At 47.5% G+C, this 20,877-nt stretch overlaps 1 protein-coding gene across 1 annotated transcript; it reads right to left on the bottom strand.

Moving 5' to 3' along the window:
• Window positions 1-2,358: 2,358 nt before the first annotated feature.
• Window positions 2,359-19,578, bottom strand: LOC129813401 (protein APCDD1-like). The gene is made up of 7 exons (XM_055865736.1): window positions 19,521-19,578; window positions 18,270-18,456; window positions 16,410-16,620; window positions 15,655-15,828; window positions 15,242-15,385; window positions 3,364-3,685; window positions 2,359-3,045 (listed from the first exon to the last, which is right to left on the bottom strand). Exons 1-7 carry the CDS (start codon window positions 19,576-19,578, stop codon window positions 2,585-2,587), a joined length of 1,557 nt encoding a protein of 518 aa, XP_055721711.1. The 3' UTR covers window positions 2,359-2,584.
• Window positions 19,579-20,877: the final 1,299 nt, after the last annotated feature.

The raw sequence follows: 20,877 nt of genomic DNA, 5'->3' as shown, positions 1-20,877 counted from the left end.
TCACTACAAAGTACTGGCCACAGCGTTATAAAATACTCCCTTCAATTTAAAAGCAATTCAAGCACTTATTCATGTTTCTTCATTACCGCTGTTCTATTGACAAGTCACTTCATTATCTCTGTTCTATTGACAAGTCACTTCATTATCTCTGTTCTATTGACGCGTCACTTCATTATCTCTGTTCTATTGACACGTCACTTCATTATCTCTGTTCTATTGACAGGCCCTCTCATTATCTCTGTTCTGTTGACACATCATTTCATTATCTCTGTTCTATTGTCACGTCATTATCTCTGTTCTGTTGTCACGTCATTATCTCTGTTCTGTTGACACGTCACTTCATTATCTCTGTTCTGTTGACAAGTCACTTCATTATCTCTGTTCTATTGACACGTCACTTCATTATCTCTGTTCTATTGACACGTCACCTCATTATCTCTGTTCTATTGACACGTCACCTCATTATCTCTGTTCTATTGACACGTCACCTCATTATCTCTGTTCTATTGACACGCCCTCTCATTATCTCTGTTCTGTTGACACATCATTTCATTATCTCTGTTCTATTGTCACGTCATTATCTCTGTTCTGTTGACACGTCGCTTCATTATCTCTGTTCTGTTGACAAGTCACTTCATTATCTCTGTTCTGTTGACAAGTCACTTCATTATCTCTGTTCTATTGACACGTCACCTCATTATCTCTGTTCTATTGACACGTCACTTCTTTCCAACTCTTTTCTCCTGGGTTTTGCATTAGATGTGCTTGAGTATAAACCAACAGCGGTTGAGAGCGTTGGGCCCGTAACAGAAATGTTGCTGGTTCGAATCCCCGAGCCGGCAAGGTGTGAAAATCTACAACCCTCAGCAACAACTTCTCCCCGGGCACTGATGATGTCGATAAAGGCCCCCCCCCCCCCCCCCCCCCTTATCACCTCTCTGATTCAGAGGGATTTGTGTTAAATGTGGAAGACACATTTCAGTTGAAGTACATTTCAGTTGAAGTACATTTCAGTTGAAGCACATTTCAGTTGAAGCACATTTCAGTTGGACAACTGACTAGGTATCTCCCTTCACCTCATTCCCTCACACCGTGTTTGCAACTAGTGCCGGTTTGGTCTTTACAAAATAAAGAGCCCATAATAACCAGGGTACAGTATCAAATCTTTAATTGTTATACAGATTGTTTCAGGGCACCTACATCCATTGCATATGAGATGGTTCTCGAGACTAGATCACAGCAGAGATCAAATGAGAGCACTGTACATCAAAGAAGATCACGGGTGGATTTATACATGTGCCACAACTCCTGACCTGTACAATGAAGTGTTTGGATGTTTTAGTTATGGGGTAGATTAGACAAAAGTGCCATTCAAATTTAGTTGGGTATCATATTAGTTGTGGTAATGTAGGTTATGTCATTTATCAGTAGTCCTATTGTATTTAAACCCTAAATCAGATTCTTTAGCATTTCTCCACCCAACACATTCTTTGCCATCTTTACATTTCATTGTAGAAAATAATGCTTTTAACATAATAATGTATCTTATTTAATCTACTTGTAGTACCAAGAAGAAACTTGATATTTGGTTATGGTATGGTGTATAAAAACAATCCCCTGTATTTGTGGATGCAGCCATAGATTAACATCTATAGTTCTATAGCCAAAGACTTCTATAGTTCTATAGCCAAAGACTTCTCTAGTTCTATAGCCAAAGACTTCTCTAGTTCTATAGCCAAAGACTTCTCTAGTTCTATAGCCAAAGACTTCTCTAGTTCTATAGCCAAAGACTTCTCTAGTTCTATAGCCAAAGACTTCTCTAGTTCTATAGCCAAAGACTTCTCTAGTTCTATAGCCAAAGACTTCTCTAGTTCTATAGCCAAAGACTTCTCTAGTTCTATAGCCAAAGACTTCTATAGTTCTATAGCCAAAGACTTCTCTAGTTCTCTAGCCAAAGACTTCTATAGTTCTATAGCCTAAGACTTCTATAGTTCTATAGCCTAAGACTTCTCTAGTTCTATAGCCAAAGACTTCTCTAGTTCTATAGCCAAAGACTTCTCTAGTTCTATAGCCAAAGACTTCTCTAGTTCTATAGCCAAAGACTTTTCTAGTTCTCTAGCCAAAGACTTCTCTAGTTCTCTAGCCAAAGACTTCTCTAGTTCTCTAGCCAAAGACTTCTCTAGTTCTCTAGCCAAAGACTTCTCTAGTTCTCTAGCCAAAGACTTCTCTAGTTCTCCATTTCCACTCTAAAGTGCAGTTATTGTGATGCAGCGGTGTCACCTCTGGTAGGTGGAGTTCAAAGCAACAGCGGCATCAAAGGAACTAGTCTCCACTCGCTCTCCACTCTCTCCACTCGCTCTCCACCTTGCCTTTTAAACGCTTCCATCGCGTTTAAAGAGCCAAAAAGATATTTCAAAAGTTCAAGTGTGTCAAAGGCGAGTAGCAGTCTCCTTTCCCTCAGGGTAGACACTGAAGGAGAGTCAGATTAGAGTCCTCTCTCACGGTCCACAGTCCTACACACAGTCAGTGTCTCTATGTACAAAAACCAGTAGGTCTGTTCTATGAAAAACCAGACTGTCAGTTCTTAGCTGTAACACCGGAACAACAGAACCAGCGAGGTCAGAACCACAACAACATCCCTCCGGTTCTGGTTCCACGTCATTCTGGTTCCACCATTACTCAGCCTCAGGGGTCGGTCCTCGTCTTCCCCTCCCACGACCTCTGACCTCTGGCTGCTAGTTGAACACTGGACCAGGGGCATCTGGTACGAGGTTGCTCGTTTATCTGGCCGGTCGGGGCTGGACCCGTCTGAGGGTCTCTGTCCGTTGTAGAGGAGTAGGTGTCCGTCGGCGTTCTGCTCCATCCGGAACAGCTCGTACTCTGTGTGGGGCAGGCGGATCCCCAACGCCACGCAGCCATTGGTCAGGGTGACGTCCTGTTCAACTCCGACCTCCCAGGAACCATGGGTGCCGCATTTGTTACCTTTAAACACGTTGAGGAGGGACGTGGTGGCCAGGTCCATGGGCATCACACGAATGTGGTTCACTGGAGGGGGAAGGAGGGGTGCAGAGGATGAGAGAGGGACAGAGAAAGAGGGAGAGGGACAGAGAGAGGGAGAGGGACAGAGAGAGAGAGAGGGACAGAGAGGGAGAGGGACAGGCAGAGAGAGAGAGGGAGAGGGACAGGCAGAGAGAGAGAGGGAGAGGGACAGAGGGGATGAGAGAGGGAGAGAGAGTGATCAAGATCGATGATAGATGTAATCTGAAATACACAGATTTTATAACCCTCCCTCTCGTTCATCTCAACCACACAGCTCACAATTCAAATCTCAACAGAGTTGAAAATCAACCTTTGACCTTTTACCTTTGAAGACGAACTCCGTGCCTCCCATAACTCTGGTAGAGTGCGTTCCTCGGCTGTACCTCCCTCTAGCGTAGATACTGAAGGAGGGGTGTTTGCAGATGGGGTCAGAGTAGTGGTAGTAGTGGCCCTCCCAGGTCTGGTTGTTGTCATGGAAGATGAAGTGACGGGACAGGAAGAGGACCTCGGGGCGGACCTCACAACGCTGGCTCACCCATTGGCCGTACAGCCCAACTGTCATGTCCGCACGCGGCGCCAGGATGGGAGGATGGAACTCATCCGACCGATAGATGATACGACAAGCGATGCAGCCGTGGTCATGGTGCTGGCGGAGGAGAGAAATTAATAAAAGAGTTGGAAGACTACATTTTAAGGTATGAAAACATCTGATAAAACTTAGATCGTAGGGTGTAATGTCCCTTTGACATTTGAAATGATTCATTTTCAGTGTTAATCTGGACCGGAATGTATGCAAACCTCACAGAAGTTTATTTATTTATTTGTTAAAAGACAGAACGTGCAGGAAATGGCGTTCGTCAGGTAATCCAAAAACAACTACAGATTTTTAAAAATCACTTAATATGATTTGTTGAGTTTTTGTCTTGTCATTAAATGTCTCTGTAGGAACATCAAACATGATCAATGAGATATATTCCCTATCTATTGTATTCTCTCTCTTAGACGGGATTACTAGACATGTCGAGCACATCTATTATGTGCCTTACTGTAATGTCAAATAACAAAATATAATCGTTTAAGTACTGTAATTTAACAACTCTTGCTGTACTTTGGAATATACAGGAAAACTAGTTTTCTTCAGAAAGAATCAATCCGTTACGGAATCCAAGTTGCAGTGTTTTCTCCGGCTGATCACATCATATACTGGAACAGACACGGACGGACAGAAGGAAAAAACTACTGCAGAAATACAGCCCAGTCCTCCAGCTGGGTTTACTGCAGAAATACAGCCCAGTCCTCCAGCAGGGTCTACTACAGAAATACAGCCCAGTCCTCCAGCTGGGTTTACTACAGAAATACATCCCAGTCCTCCAGCTGGATATACTGCAGAAATACAGCCCAGTCCTCCAGCAGGGTCTACTACAGAAATACAGCCCAGTCCTCCAGCTGGGTTTACTGCAGAAATACAGCCCAGTCCTCCAGCAGGGTCTACTACAGAAATACCTCTCAGTCCTCCAGCTGGATTTACTGCAGAAATACAGCCCAGTCCTCCAGCAGGGTCTACTGCAGAAATACAGCCCAGTCCTCCAGCTGGGTTTACTGCAGAAATACAGCCCAGTCCTCCAGCAGGGTCTACTACAGAAATACAGCCCAGTCCTCCAGCTGGGTTTACTGCAGAAATACAGCCCAGTCCTCCAGCAGGGTCTACTACAGAAATACAGCCCAGTCCTCCAGCAGGGTCTACTGCAGAAATACAGCCCAGTCCTCCAGCAGGGTCTACTGCAGAAATACAGCCCAGTCCTCCAGCTGGGTTTACTGCAGAAATACAGCCCAGTCCTCCAGCTGGATTTACTGCAGAAATACAGCCCAGTCCTCCAGCTGGATTTACTACAGAAATACAGCCCAGTCCTCCAGCAGGGTCTACTACAGAAATACAGCCCAGTCCTCCAGCTGGGTTTTATTGCAGAAATACAGCCCAGTCCTCCAGCTGGATTTACTGCAGAAATACAGCCCAGTCCTCCAGCTGGGTTTACTGCAGAAATACAGCCCAGTCCTCCAGCTGGATTTACTGCAGAAATACAGCCCAGTCCTCCAGCTGGGTTTTACTGCAGAAATACAGCCCAGTCCTCCAGCTGGATTTACTGCAGAAATACAGCCCAGTCCTCCAGCTGGGTTTACTGCAGAAATACAGCCCAGTCCTCCAGCTGGATTTACTGCAGAAATATAGCCCAGTCCTCCAGCTGGATTTACTGCAGAAATACAGCCCAGTCCTCCAGCTGGGTTTACTGCAGAAATACAGCCCAGTCCTCCAGCTGGGTTTACTGCAGAAATACTGCCCAGTCCTCCAGCTGGGACTACTGCAGAAATGCATGCCAGTCCTCCAGCTGGGTCTACTGCAGAAATACAGCCCAGTCCTCCAGCAGGGTTTACTGCAGAAATACAGCCCAGTCCTCCAGCTGGATTTACTGCAGAAATACAGCCCAGTCCTCCAGCTGGGTCTACTGCAGAAATACAGCCCAGTCCTCCAGCAGGGTCTACTGCAGAAATACAGCCCAGTCCTCCAGCAGGGTCTACTGCAGAAATACAGCCCAGTTCTCCAGCTGGGTTTACTGCAGAAATACAGCCCAGTCCTCCAGCTGGATTTACTGCAGAAAGATAGCCCAGTCTTCCAGCTGGGTCTACTGCAGAAATACAGCCCAGTCCTCCAGCAGGGTCTACTGCAGAAATACAGCCCAGTCCTCCAGCAGGGTCTACTGCAGAAATACAGCCCAGTCCTCCAGCTGGATTTACTGCAGAAAGATAGCCCAGTCCTCCAGCTGGGTCTACTGCAGAAATACAGCCCAGTCCTCCAGCTGGATTTACTGCAGAAAGATAGCCCAGTCCTCCAGCTGGGTCTACTGCAGAAATACAGCCCAGTCCTCCAGCTGGATTTACTGCAGAAAGATAGCCCAGTCCTCCAGCTGGGTCTACTGCAGAAATACAGCCCAGTCCTCCAGCAGGGTCTACTGCAGAAATACAGCCCAGTCCTCCAGCTGGATTTACTGCAGAAAGATAGCCCAGTCCTCCAGCTGGGTTTATGCTCCTCATATTGAGAAAAGCTCTAAAGGGATTTAGTTTCATTAGGCTTCAGATTCATAAAGGTATTGTCGAAGGTATACAAGGTCCTCTATCAATCTTTATTACATGCCATGTCTCGTTCGCTTAGCCAAGTGCCTAAAACGACACAGGATGATATTCTCTTCAATTCTGTAATCTCTTGACCAGACAGCAGAACACATTAGATTTATGGAGCCTCATGGATTAAGCCTAGAATAAATCTGTACCACGGAAGATCCACGCTATAGCTCGCTTGACATTTTAAAAAGGTCATTTTCCGATTGAGCCGACATGCAGCGTTTACCGGGAATGCAGTCTCCGCTGACACGGGAACATTGTGATGCATAGCCCGAAAAATGGGACATCGAAACCCGGCCTAACAGTGTTGATTAGATTCACATTCTGTTATTTATGATCTTTCTATTCTGTAGAGGAAACCCTAAAGGGGTAGGGAATAGAATTTCTGTTCAAGTATTTCAATTTAGGAGCTGTCTGAAATGTTTCTGTAAATCAGTATTATGATAGTGTGAGGTTTAAGAGGACATGTATACAACACAATGACCAGTTAAGAGAGAGGGGTTACAGACAGAGAAGACAATGAGACAGAGAGAGAAGACCAAGGAGAGAGAGCGAGCTTCCCTCTCTCCCCGTCAGCCAACAGCCTCCCTCTCTCCCCCACAGCCTCCCTCTCTCCCCCACAGCCTCCCTCTCTCCCCGTCAGCCAACAGCCTCCCTCTCTCCCTCACAGCCTCCCTCTCTCTCAAACAGAACCTTCCAACCCATAAAACACAGACAGACCTGCTGACTGTCCTAAAACACAACTCCTCATCCCGGGGCCTGTGCCAACCCCATGTCCCCTGTTTGTTGTACATAGTCCCTATATATATATATATATATACTGGAGGACCAGGGCGTTGGGGGGTAATGGAGGACCAGGGTGTTGGGGGGTAATGGAGGACCAGTGTGTTGGGAGGTAATGGAGGTAATGGAGGACCAGGGTGTTGGGGGGTACTGGAGGACCAGGGTGATGGGGGTAATGGAGGACTAGGGTGTTGGGGGGTAATGGAGGACCAGGGTGTTGGGGGTACTGGAGGACCAGGGTGTTGGGGGGTAATGGAGGACCAGGGCGTTGGGGGTAATGGAGGACCAGGGTGTTGGGGGGTAATGGAGGACCAGGGTGTTGGGGGTACTGGAGGACCAGGGTCTTGGGGGGTACTGGAGGACCAGGGTGTTGGGGGGTAATGGAGGACCAGGGTGTTGGGGGGTAATGGAGGACCAGGGTGTTGGGGGGTAATGGAGGACCAGGGTGTTGGGAGGTAATGGAGGTAATGGAGGACCAGGGTGTTGGGGGGTACTGGAGGACCAGGGTGATGGGGGTAATGGAGGACTAGGGTGTTGGGGGGTAATGGAGGACCAGGGTGTTGGGGGTACTGGAGGACCAGGGCGTTGGGGGGTAATGGAGGACCAGGGTGATGGGGGTAATGGAGGACTAGGGTGTTGGGGGTACTGGAGGACCAGGGTGTTGGGGGGGTAATGGAGGACCAGGGCGTTGGGGGGTAATGGAGGACCAGGGCGTTGGGGGTAATGGAGGACTAGGGTGTTGGGGGTAATGGAGGACCAGGGTGTTGGGGGTAATGGAGGACCAGGGTGTTGGGGGTAATGGAGGACCAGGGTGTTGGGGGGTAATGGAGGACCAGGGAGTTGGGGGGGTAATGGAGGACCAGGGCGTTGGGGGGGTAATGGAGAACCAGGGCGTTGGGGGTAATGGAGGACCAGGGTGTTGGGGGGTAATGGAGGACCAGTGTGTTGGGAGGTAATGGAGGTAATGGAGGACCAGGGTGTTGGGGGGTACTGGAGGACCAGGGTGATGGGAGGTAATGGAGGTAATGGAGGACCAGGGTGTTGGGGGGTACTGGAGGACCAGGGTGATGGGGGTAATGGAGGACTAGGGTGTTGGGGGGTAATGGAGGACCAGGGTGTTGGGGGTACTGGAGGACCAGGGTGTTGGGGGGTAATGGAGGACCAGGGCGTTGGGGGTAATGGAGGACCAGGGTGTTGGGGGGTAATGGAGGACCAGGGTGTTGGGGGTACTGGAGGACCAGGGTCTTGGGGGGTACTGGAGGACCAGGGTGTTGGGGGGTAATGGAGGACCAGGGTGTTGGGGGGTAATGGAGGACCAGGGTGTTGGGGGGTAATGGAGGACCAGGGTGTTGGGAGGTAATGGAGGTAATGGAGGACCAGGGTGTTGGGGGGTACTGGAGGACCAGGGTGATGGGGGTAATGGAGGACTAGGGTGTTGGGGGGTAATGGAGGACCAGGGTGTTGGGGGTACTGGAGGACCAGGGCGTTGGGGGGTAATGGAGGACCAGGGTGATGGGGGTAATGGAGGACTAGGGTGTTGGGGGTACTGGAGGACCAGGGTGTTGGGGGGGTAATGGAGGACCAGGGCGTTGGGGGGTAATGGAGGACCAGGGCGTTGGGGGTAATGGAGGACTAGGGTGTTGGGGGTAATGGAGGACCAGGGTGTTGGGGGTAATGGAGGACCAGGGTGTTGGGGGTAATGGAGGACCAGGGTGTTGGGGGGTAATGGAGGACCAGGGAGTTGGGGGGGTAATGGAGGACCAGGGCGTTGGGGGGGTAATGGAGAACCAGGGCGTTGGGGGGTAATGGAGGACCAGGGCGTTGGGGGTTAATGGATGACCAGGGCGTTGGGGGGTAATGGAGGACTAGGGCGTTGGGGGGTAATGGAGGACCAGGGCGTTGGGGGGGTAATGGAGGACCAGGGCGTTGGGGGGTAATGGAGGACCAGGGCGTTGGGGGGTAATGGAGGACCAGGGCGTTGGGGGGTAATGGAGGACCAGGGTGTTGGGGGGGTAATGGAGGACCAGGGTGTTGGGGGGTAATGGAGGACCAGGGTGTTGGGGGGTAATGGAGGACCAGGGTGTTGGGGGGGTAATGGAGGACCAGGGTGTTGGGGGGTAATGGAGGACTAGGGCGTTGGGGGGTAATGGAGGACCAGGGTGTTGGGGGTACTGGAGGACCAGGGTGTTGGGGGGTAATGGAGGACCAGGGTGTTGGGGGTACAGGAGGACCAGGGAGTTGGGGGGTAATGGAGGACCAGGGTGTTGGGGGGTAATGGAGGACCAGGGCGTTGGGGGGGTAATGGAGGACCAGGGCGTTGGGGGGTACTGGAGGACCAGGGTGTTGGGGGGTAATGGAGGACCAGGGTGTTGGGGGGTAATGGAGGACCAGGGTGTTGGGGGGTAATGGAGGACCAGGGTGTTGGGGGGTAATGGAGGACCAGGGTGTTGGGGGGTAATGGAGGACCAGGGTGTTGGGGGGTAATGGAGGACCAGGGTGTTGGGGGGTAATGGAGGACCAGGGTGTTGGGGGGTAATGGAGGACCAGGGTGTTGGGGGGTAATGGAGGACCAGGGTGTTGGGGGGTAATGGAGGACTAGGGTGTTGGGGGTAATGGAGGACCAGGGCGTTGGGGGGTAATGGAGGACCAGGGCGTTGGGGGGTACTGGAGGACCAGGGCGTTGGGGGGTAATGGAGGACCAGGGCGTTGGGGGGTAATGGAGGACCAGGGCGTTGGGGGGTAATGGAGGACCAGGGCGTCGGGGGGTAATGGAGGACCAGGGCGTCGGGGGGTAATGGAGGACCAGGGCGTCGGGGGGTAATGGAGGACCAGGGCGTCGGGGGGTAATGGAGGACCAGGGTGTCGGGGGGTAATGGAGGACCAGGACGTTGGGGGGGTAATGGAGGACCAGGACGTTGGGGGGTAATGGAGGACCAGGACGTTGGGGGGGTAATGGAGGACCAGGACGTTGGGGGGGTAATGGAGGACCAGGACGTTGGGGGGTAATGGAGGACCAGGACGTTGGGGGGGTAATGGAGGACCAGGACGTTGGGGGGGTAATGGAGGACCAGGACGTTGGGGGGTAATGGAGGACCAGGACGTTGGGGGGTAATGGAGGACCAGGACGTTGGGGGGTAATGGAGGACCAGGGCGTTGGGGGGTAATGGAGGACCAGGGCGTTGGGGGGTAATGGAGGACCAGGGCATGTTGAAACTCTGCTTTACACTATGGTGTTTAATATAGTTTAATCACTATTGAGCGCCACAACTCCACATATGGATCAGAATAAAAGCAGCAAAGCCTTCATACTCAACTTTATCTGGACAGCATTGAGAAAGTAGAGAACGAATGGACAATAAATAAACGGGTTATAAAACTGTCTGCTGGCTCTTATTGCGTCACTGAGATCCACACAATAACCACAGACTAACAGGCTGGCAGTGACAACCCTCCGGACTGTTACCAGCCCCAACTATACCCACTGAACATTAAGGGATCGGATTGTCACCATGGCAATAAAACATCCTGAAGAAGAAACCATTATGACCTCACTGGATGGGCTGGCTAGTGAGCTGATGATTGTAACTGGTGTTTTATAAAAAAATAAAAGATTATTGATGATTGTAAAAGTTAACTGGTGGGACTGAGCTTGAGGGCATGTCTAAAGCTATTTCACGTCCAATATATTATCTGGGCTTCAGCTCAGCTGGCTAACAAAGCCTTGTGGCATGTAAAAGATCCAGGTTTCACTTCAACATATTATCATGTACAAAGAGAGAAGGAAGGCCTGCGTGTGTAGAGCTGGTTCACCTATAGATACTATCCACTAGCTATCGTATGTTTTGTATTTTATTATGGATCCCCATTAGTTCCTGCCAAGGCAGCAGCTACTCTTCCTGGGGTTTATTATGGATCCCCATTAGTTCCTGCCAAGGCAGCAGCCTATGTGGATCATTCTACATACTATCCTATGTTGATCATTCTAGATGCTATCCTATGTTGATCATTCTACATACTATCCTATGTTGATTATATATAAACGTATCACTTGTCTACTGGACACATCTAACAGGTGTGAATGTTCTCTCGTGTTCTCAGACTTTATTTCAGGTCATTTCGGAAATAGAATTCCTGAATAGCTGGCAAACTATTGAACAAGGGAAATGTTTTTGATTAGAGCCCATGGAAAATGCAAATGCTGCTAGTGTGCTTTGATTACGGTAGATAAGATATACTGGACCTACTGCACGGTCAAAAGAGAGAGAGAGAGAGACCCAGAACAAGAGAGACAGGGGGACAGAGAGAGAGAGAGACCCAGAACAAGAGAGACAGGGGGACACAGAGAGAGAGAGACCCAGAACAAGAGAGACAGGGGGACAGAGAGAGAGAGAGAGACCCAGAACAAGAGAGACAGGGGGACAGAGAGAGAGATAGAAAGACAGAGAGAAACATACAGGGGTGGAAAGAGACAGACGAGAGTTCTTCTGATGTAATAGGTGATGTAGTGGGTGATGTAATAGGTGATGTAGTGGGTGATGTAATAGGTGATGTAGTGGGTGATGTAATGGGTGATGTAGTGGGTGATGTAAAAGGTATGCATGAAATCAGAACCGGAATGTTCGGTCCGGAATTATTCATAAAGCTGCATGATTCCAAATTCTAGGAATGCCGCATGTTGATCACGATAGAATGTTTCACATTCCAAATGAAACCCTATTACCCCATAGGCTTTTGGCCAAAAGTAGTGCACTATGTAGGCAATAGGGTGTCATTTGGGACGTAGCCAGGTTTCATGTCCCCCCCCCCCCCCCCCCCCCCCCCTCCCCTCCGTTTCTCTTCTCAACCGGCCCTGAGGAGCTTCACTCTGCAGCACCGGTCGTTAGAGCAACACAACGTAGCTAGTCTTGTCTCCTCACCCTAACCACTCTAATGTGTCCCAAATGGCACCCTATTCCCTATTTATAGTGCACTACTTTAGACCAGAGCCCTATGGCACCCTATTCCCTATTTATAGTGCACTACTTTAGACCAGAGCCCTGTGGCACCCTATTCCCTATATAGTGCACTACTTTAGACCAGAGCCCTATGGCACCCTATTCCCTACATAGTGCACTACTTTAGACCAGAGCCCTATGGCACCCTATTCCCTATATAGTGCACTACTTTAGACCAGAGCCCTATGGCACCCTATTCCCTATATAGTGCACTACTTTAGACCAGAGCCCTATGGCACCCTATTCCCTATATAGTGCACTACTTTAGACCAGAGCCCTATGACACCCTATTCCCTACATAGTGCACAGTCGCTGTTTGCATTACCAATCCAGCGATAAGGAGCAGCGTGGTGCAGATGTCATGTTTATTTAGACAGGCACCTCCAGAATATCTCAGGGTAATCCATCTTGAAGGGGCTGGTTTCACAGCATGACTATAAGGTTACATGGAACAGGACAACTGCTGTTCAACTATAAACAGTTCAAATCACCACCTCATCAAGAGCATGATCAGGAATTAAAATTACTTAGGCCTTGATATTAAAAGAAGTGGAAAACAACTGTACATGGTATCAGTATGTCATGGTATCAGTATGGTATCAGTATGTCATGGTATCAGTATGTCATGGTATCAGTATGGTATCAGTATGGTATCAGTATGTCATGGTATCAGTATGGTATCAGTATGTCATGGTATCAGTATGGTATCAGTATGTCATGGTATCAGTGTGTCATGGTATCAGTGTGTCATGGTATCAGTATGTCATAGTATCGTCATGGTATCAGTATGTCATGGTATCAGTATGTCATGGTATCAGTATGTCATGGTATCATTATGTCATGGTATCAGTGTGTCATGGTATCACTATGTCATGGTATCAGTATGGTATCAGTATGTCATGGTATCAGTATGTCATGGTATCAGTGTGTCATGGTATCAGTGTGTCATGGTATCAGTGTGTCATGGTATCACTATGTCATAGTATCGTCATGGTATCAGTATGTCATGGTATCAGTATGGTATCAGTATGTCATGGTATCACTATGGTATCAGTATGTCATGGTATCACTATGGTATCAGTATGTCATGGTATCAGTATGTCATGGTATCAGTATGTCATGGTATCAATATGTCATGGTATCAGTATGACATGGTATCAGTATGTCATAGTATCGTCATGGTATCAGTATGTCATGGTATCAGTATGGTATCAGTATGTCATGGTATCAGTATGTCATGGTATCAGTATGTCATGGTATCAGTATGGTATCAGTATGGTATCAGTATGTCATGGTATCAGTATGGTATCAGTATGTCATGGTATCAGTATGTCATGGTATCAGTATGTCATGGTATCAGTGTGTCATGGTATCAGTGTGTCATGGTATCAGTGTGTCATGGTATCAGTGTGTCATGGTATCACTATGTCATGGTATCAGTATGGTATCAGTATGTCATGGTATCAGTATGTCATGGTATCAGTATGGTATCAGTATGTCATGGTATCACTATGGTATCAGTATGTCATGGTATCAATATGTCATGGTATCAGTATGACATGGTATCAGTATGTATCAGTATGTCATGGTATCAGTATGTCATGGTATCACTATGGTATCAGTATGTCATGGTATCAGTATGTCATGGTATCAGTATGGTATCAGTATGGTATCAGTATGGTATCAGTATGTCATGGTATCAGTATGGTATCAGTATGTCATGGTATCAGTATGTCATGGTATCAGTATGTCATGGTATCAGTGTGTCATGGTATCAGTGTGTCATGGTATCAGTATGTCATGGTATCAGTGTGTCATGGTATCACTATGTCATGGTATCAGTATGGTATCATTATGTCATGGTATCAGTGTGTCATGGTATCAGTGTGTCATGGTATCAGTGTGTCATGGTATCAGTGTGTCATGGTATCACTATGTCATAGTATCGTCATGGTATCAGTATGTCATGGTATCAGTATGTCATGGTATCAATATGTCATGGTATCAATATGACATGGTATCAGTATGTCATAGTATCGTCATGGTATCAGTATGTCATGGTATCAGTATGTCATGGTATCATTATGTCATGGTATCACTATGTCATAGTATCGTCATGGTATCAGTATGTCATGGTATCAGTATGTCATGGTATCAGTATGTCATGGTATCACTATGGTATCAGTATGTCATGGTATCACTATGTCATAGTATCGTCATGGTATCAGTATGTCATGGTATCAGTATGGTATCAGTATGTCATGGTATCAGTATGGTATCAGTATGTCATGGTATCAATATGTCATGGTATCAGTATGTCATGGTATCAGTATGTCATGGTATCAGTATGTCATGGTATCAGTATGTCATGGTATCAGTATGGCATGGTATCAGTATGTCATGGTATCACTATGGTATCAGTATGTCATGGTATCACTATGTCATAGTATCGTCATGGTATCAGTATGTCATGGTATCAGTATGGTATCAGTATGTCATGGTATCACTATGGTATCAGTATGTCATGGTATCAATATGTCATGGTATCAGTATGTCATGGTATCAGTATGTCATGGTATCAGTATGGTATCAGTATGTCATGGTATCAGTATGTCATGGTATCAGTATGGTATCAGTATGTCATGGTATCAGTATGGTATCAGTATGTCATGGTATTAGTATGTCATGGTATTAGTATGTCATGGTATCAGTATGGTATCAGTATGTCATGGTATCAGTATGTCATGGTATCTGTATGGTATCAGTATGTCATGGTATCAGTATGTCATGGTATCAGTATGTCATAGTATCAGTATGTCATGGTATCAGTATGGTATCAGTATGTCATGGTATCAGTATGGTATCAGTATGTCATGGTATCAGTATGTCATGGTATCAGTATGTCATAGTATCAGTATGTCATGGTATCAATATGGTATCAGTATGTCATGGTATCAGTATGGTATCAGTATGTCATGGTATCAGTATGGTATCAGCATGTCATGGTATCTGTATGGTATCAGTATGTCATGGTATCAGTATGTCATGGTAACAGTATGGTTTCAGTATGGTATCCGTATGTCATGGTATCAGTATGTCACGGTATCAGTATGTCATGGTATCGTCATGGTATCAGTATGTCATGTTCTGGGAGGTAGTAAGTACACAGACAACACCAGAACAGTCTTCAACCTAATGTCTTAAATCTGTACAACCTTCAGCCCCACTAGCATACAGAGCAACACACTGACCTTGGCACTCTGTAGCGCGGCCTGATAACTAGAGGGTCTGTAGTACATCCTCTGGGCTACCTCAGTGTGGATGTCTCCCAGGAACAGCTCTTCAACCATGTGGTCCAAGTTATGATGAGGGTACTGTTTCTCCACACGCAGCAGCTGCAGGAGAAGAAGAAGAAGAAGAATGATTCATAGACGTATCATTCAAAAAAAAATGTTCTGTGGTCCGATGTACACACATGTCTAACAGAAAGCCACAGTGCAACCGCCCCATGATCAGTTTCTAGAGGTTAAGTGACTTGTTCAAAGGGTTACTGGTGGATATTGATGCCAGCAACCCTCTGGTTGCCAGTCCCATTGCATATTTCTTCCTGTCGGGCGTGGGATTCGAACCGTCGACCCTCTGGTTACTAGTCCTCCTCACTAACCTGTAGCTCGTGTATGGAGAAGTTGATCTGTCTGGAACAGTCACAGCCCTCCTCGTTCCACAGTTCATAGCTGATGTTGGGTTCCCAGGGTGCTTTGATCCTCACGGTACCGCGACAGCTCGGATTTAACCTCTGGCTCAGGTCCTTGGCCACGTCCGCACTGTGACACACCACCTGGGTAGTGGGATGAACACACACTGACTGACCAGGGCTTTAACACACTGACTGACCAGGGCTTTAACACACTGAATGACCAGGGCTTTAACACACTGAATGACCAGGGCTTTAACACACTGAATGACCAGGGCTTTAACACACTGACTGACCAGGGCTTTAACACACTGAATGACCTGGGCTTTAACACACTGACTGACCTGGGCTTTAACACACTGACTGACCTGGGCTTTAACACACTGACTGACCTGGGCTTTAACACACTGACTGACCAGGGCTTTAACACACTGACTGACCAGGGCTTTAACACACTGACTGCCCAGGGCTTTAAGACATTAGTAAATTCATCTAGTTGAGTAAGGAGTTTTACTGTTGTCTTCTATATTTAGTTTTGTATGAACCCAGGAATATTATCTCTAATGGATTAATTATTATTAAAAATAAAAGTAAACCAAACCTGTGTGTAGCTGGAAGTCTGCTTCCACACACACACACACACACACACACACACACACACACACACACACACACACACACACACACACACACACACACACACACACACACACACTAACCCCTACCTGTGTGCGGTGGAGCTGGTAGTCAGCCTCTGTTCCTCCTCTGATTATCCAGGAGGCCTGTCTGAGCCTCAGCCGTCCCCGGGCCACCAGGGTGTAGGTGGGGGTGGTGCAGTGGTTGTCCCTGTAGTAGAACTGGTTGGCTTGGAACGTGTTGTTGGGGAAGAACCGGTACGACCGCGTCAGAAACTCTGGGCCAGGACGCACCTCACAGCTGGCAGACAGAGAGAGAGGTGGATGGAGAGAGGGGTTAGAAAGAGGTGGATGGAGAGAGGAGGATAGAGAGAGGTGGATGGAGAGAGGACATGGAGAGAGGTGGATGGAGAGAGGACATGGAGAGAGGTGGATGGAGAGAGGACATGGAGAGAGGTGGATGGAGAGAGGAGGATAGAGAGAGGTGGATGGAGAGAGTACTTGGAGAGAGGAGGATAGAGAAAGGTGGATGGAGAGAGGAGTTTGAGAGAGGAGGATGGGGAGAGAAGTTAGAGAGAGGAGGATGGGGAGAGGACTTAGAGAGAGGTGGATGGGGAGAGGACTTAGAGAGAGGTGGATGGGGAGAGGACTTAGAGAGAGGTGGATGGGGAGAGGACTTAGAGAGAGGTGGATGGGGAGAGGAGTTTGAGTTGGGTGGTTTCCATAGTAAACATCATACTGGGGCTCCCGAGTAGCACAGCGGTCTAAGGCACTGCATCTCAGTGCTAGAGGCGTCACTACAGACACCCTGGTTTGAATCCAGGCTGTATCACAACCGGCCGTGATTGGGAGTCCCGTAGGGCGGCGCACAATTGGCCCCAGCGTCGTCCGGGTTTGGCCGGGGGTAGGGCGTCATTGTAAACAAGTATTTGTTCTTAACTGACTTGCCAAGTTAAATAAATGTTAAATAAAAAAGTACTGTGTATGTGAGTGTCTCCCCCCAGCCAGAAAGTGTATCTGGTGGAGACTGGGATTCATTTCAAGGCGTGTTGCAGCACTGAGTACTGCACTTACAGACAGGCAATTTCCCCGACATTTGCGGAGATCGTGTTTACGGTAAACGCTACAACGTCGGCTCAACCATAAATGACCTATAATTTTTAAAAAGTAAAGAAGAATGTGCTTGTCTACAACGTGCCTATGATTGAATCCCGGCGGTTAGGATTGGAGCTAGGGTTAGTGGTACCTGGTGGAGAACCAGTGTCCCTCTGTTGCGTTGAGGTTAGGATTGGACCTAGGGTTAGTGGTACCTGGTGGAGAACCAGTGTCCCTCTGTTGCGTTGAGGTTAGGATTGGAGCCTGGTTTAGTGGTACCTGGTGGAGAACCAGTGTCCCTCTGTTGCGTTGAGGTTAGGATTGGACCTAGGGTTAGTGGTACCTGGTGGAGAACCAGTGTCCCTCTGTTGCGTTGAGGTTAGGATTGGAGCCTGGTTTAGTGGTACCTGGTGGAGAACCAGTGTCCCTCTGTTGTGTTGAGGTTAGGATTGGACCTAGGGTTAGTCGTACCTGGTGGAGAACCAGTGTCCCTCTGTTGCGTTGAGGTTAGGATTGGAGCCTGGTTTAGTGGTACCTGGTGGAGAACCAGTGTCCCTCTGTTGTGTTGAGGTTAGCATTGGACCTAGGGTTAGTCGTACCTGGTGGAGAACCAGTGTCCCTCTGTTGCGTTGAGGTTAGGATTGGAGCCTGGTTTAGTGGTACCTGGTGGAGAACCAGTGTCCCTCTGTTGTGTTGAGGTTAGCATTGGACCTAGGGTTAGTCGTACCTGGTGGAGAACCAGTGTCCCTCTGTTGCGTTGAGGTTAGGATTGGAGCCTGGTTTAGTGGTACCTGGTGGAGAACCAGTGTCCCTCTGTTGTGTTGAGGTTAGGATTGGACCTAGGGTTAGTCGTACCTGGTGGAGACCCAGTGTCCCTCTATGTTGGGGGGCATCTGGACGGTGATGCGGGCCCCGTGGTGAAGATGCTTCAACATGTGGTGACACTGGGAGTGTTTAGCAGGACGACCAAACATCTCCTTCAGGGACAGCAGGCGATTGGAGCGGCCCTCTGAGTAGTGGTGGGACGACCCCTCACCCAAACCTAAGAGAGGCAACAGAGACAACAGTTAAAGTAATTGTCCAATGAAAATCTCACTTTTTATAGTTCATATTCAGTTAACTTAAACCCAAATAATCTTGTGACCAAAGCATATCATTGAGAATAAAGAGAAAAAAAAACACTTTAAAACTCCACCTCAAACTTGTATCTCAAACAGACTGTTATATAAAAATGCTTGCTATTTCCTCATAGAACATGATGTCATGTTGGCTCACTGAGCTGGCCAATCAGCCGTTACTTGTCATTAATATAATCGATGACCCGTATACGTCCATGTAACTAACAAGGGTTGAATTTCATGTATGATTCCCCAGAATCTGAATAGTTCCATGCCTGATATTAGTGTACATTCCTTTTTGTTGTTGTCAGAGCCCTTTTTAATGTCGCACAACCTCCTTCTGCATTCCCCCTCATAAACATCCTGTCCCCCCCTTTACCTCTTCCCAGTCTACTGGACCAACGTGGAAGAGTTAGGTTAGTGAAAATAATCATCAATCCTATGTGTTAAAACACTGATATTCAGTTTATACGGTCACTTACATTATGCTATAATGATCTCCCACCAACATATTGTGACATTTTATGAACTTGTGATTTGTGAACGCTGTACATGCTAGCTAGTTACCGTACCTTTGTCTGTACATGCTAGCTAGTTACCGTACCTTTGTCTGTACATGCTAGCTAGTTACCGTACCTTTGTCTGTACATGCTAGCTAGTTACCGTACCTTTGTCTGTACATGCTAGCTAGTTACCGTACCTTTGTCTGTACATGCTAGCTAGTTACCGTACCTTTGTCTGTACATGCTAGCTAGTTACCGTACCTTTGTCTGTACATGCTAGCTAGTTACCGTACCTTTGTCTGTACATGCTAGCTAGTTACCGTACCTTTGTCTGTACATGCTAGCTAGTTACCGTACCTTTGTCTGTACATGCTAGCTAGTTACCGTACCTTTGTCTGTACATGCTAGCTAGTTACCGTACCTTTGTCTGTACATGCTAGCTAGTTACCGTACCTTTGTCTGTACATGCTAGCTAGTTACCGTACCTTTGTCTGTACATGTCGTCATTGGCCTAGCATGCCTTTTCATGTCCTCGTTGTTCATTTTTACTTTACAGAGGAGTTTCTTACAGTCTGTCTACTGTAGTCATGTGTTACAGTCTGTCTACTGTAGTCATGTGTTACAGTCTGTCTACTGTAGTCATGTGTTACAGTCTGTCTACTGTAGTCATGTGTTACAGTCTGTCTACTGTAGTCATGTGTTACAGTCTGTCTACTGTAGTCATGTGTTACAGTCTGTCTACTGTAGTCATGTGTTACAGTCTGTCTACTGTAGTCATGTGTTACAGTCTGTCTACTGTAGTCATGTGTTACAGTCTGTCTACTGTAGTCATGTGTTACAGTCTGTCTACTGTAGTCATGTGTTACAGTCTGTCTACTGTAGTCATGTGTTACAGTCTGTCTACTGTAGTCATGTGTTACAGTCTGTCTACTGTAGTCATGTGTTACAGTCTGTCTACTGTAGTCATGTGTTATAGTCTGTCTACTGTAGTCATGTGTTAGTTTTATAGTCTGTCTACTGTAGTCATGTGTTACAGTCTGTCTACTGTAGTCATGTGAAAGACAGGACTACAGTCTTTAAATCCTATTTTGCCAATAGGATTTAATGCATAGAAATAGAAGGAATAGAACAGACAAATCATTGACTTGAATGGGGACATTTAAATCTGACAGCCGAAATCCGGATAGATAACGTGTGATAAAACGGGGCCCTGGTCATCTGTTTCCCGATCACACAACACAGAGGAAATCTACACTGGTCACTCCCACACTATTCTGTTGTTGGGGTACGCCCACACCATTCTGTTGTTGGGGTACGTCCACACTATTCTGTTGTTGGGGTACGCCCACACCATTCTGTTGTTGGGGTACGTCCACACCATTCTGTTGTTGGGGTACGCCCACACCATTCTGTTGTTGGGGTACGCCCACACCATTCTGTTGTTGGGGTACGTCCACACTATTCTGTTGTTGGGGTATGACCACACCATTCTGTTGTTGGGGTACGTCCACACCATTCTGTTGTTGGGGTACGACCACACCATTCTGTTGTTGGGGTACGACCACACCATTCTGTTGTTGGGGTACGACCACACCATTCTGTTGTTGGGGTACGACCCCACCATTCTGTTGTTGGGGTACGACCACACCATTCTGTTGTTGGGGTACGACCCCACGATTCTGTTGTTGGGGTACGACCACACCATTCTGTTGTTGGGGTACGACCACACCATTCTGTTGTTGGGGTACGACCCCACCATTCTGTTGTTGGGGTACGACCACACCATTCTGTTGTTGGGGTACGCCCACACCATTCTGTTGTTGGGGTACGACCACACCATTC

This window comes from Salvelinus fontinalis, chromosome 16 (genome assembly GCF_029448725.1).
Source record: "Salvelinus fontinalis isolate EN_2023a chromosome 16, ASM2944872v1, whole genome shotgun sequence".
Taxonomy (NCBI): Eukaryota; Metazoa; Chordata; class Actinopteri; order Salmoniformes; family Salmonidae; genus Salvelinus; species Salvelinus fontinalis.
The sequence above is the reverse complement of the archived record's forward strand: the minus strand, read 5'-3'. Positions and strand labels throughout refer to the sequence as shown.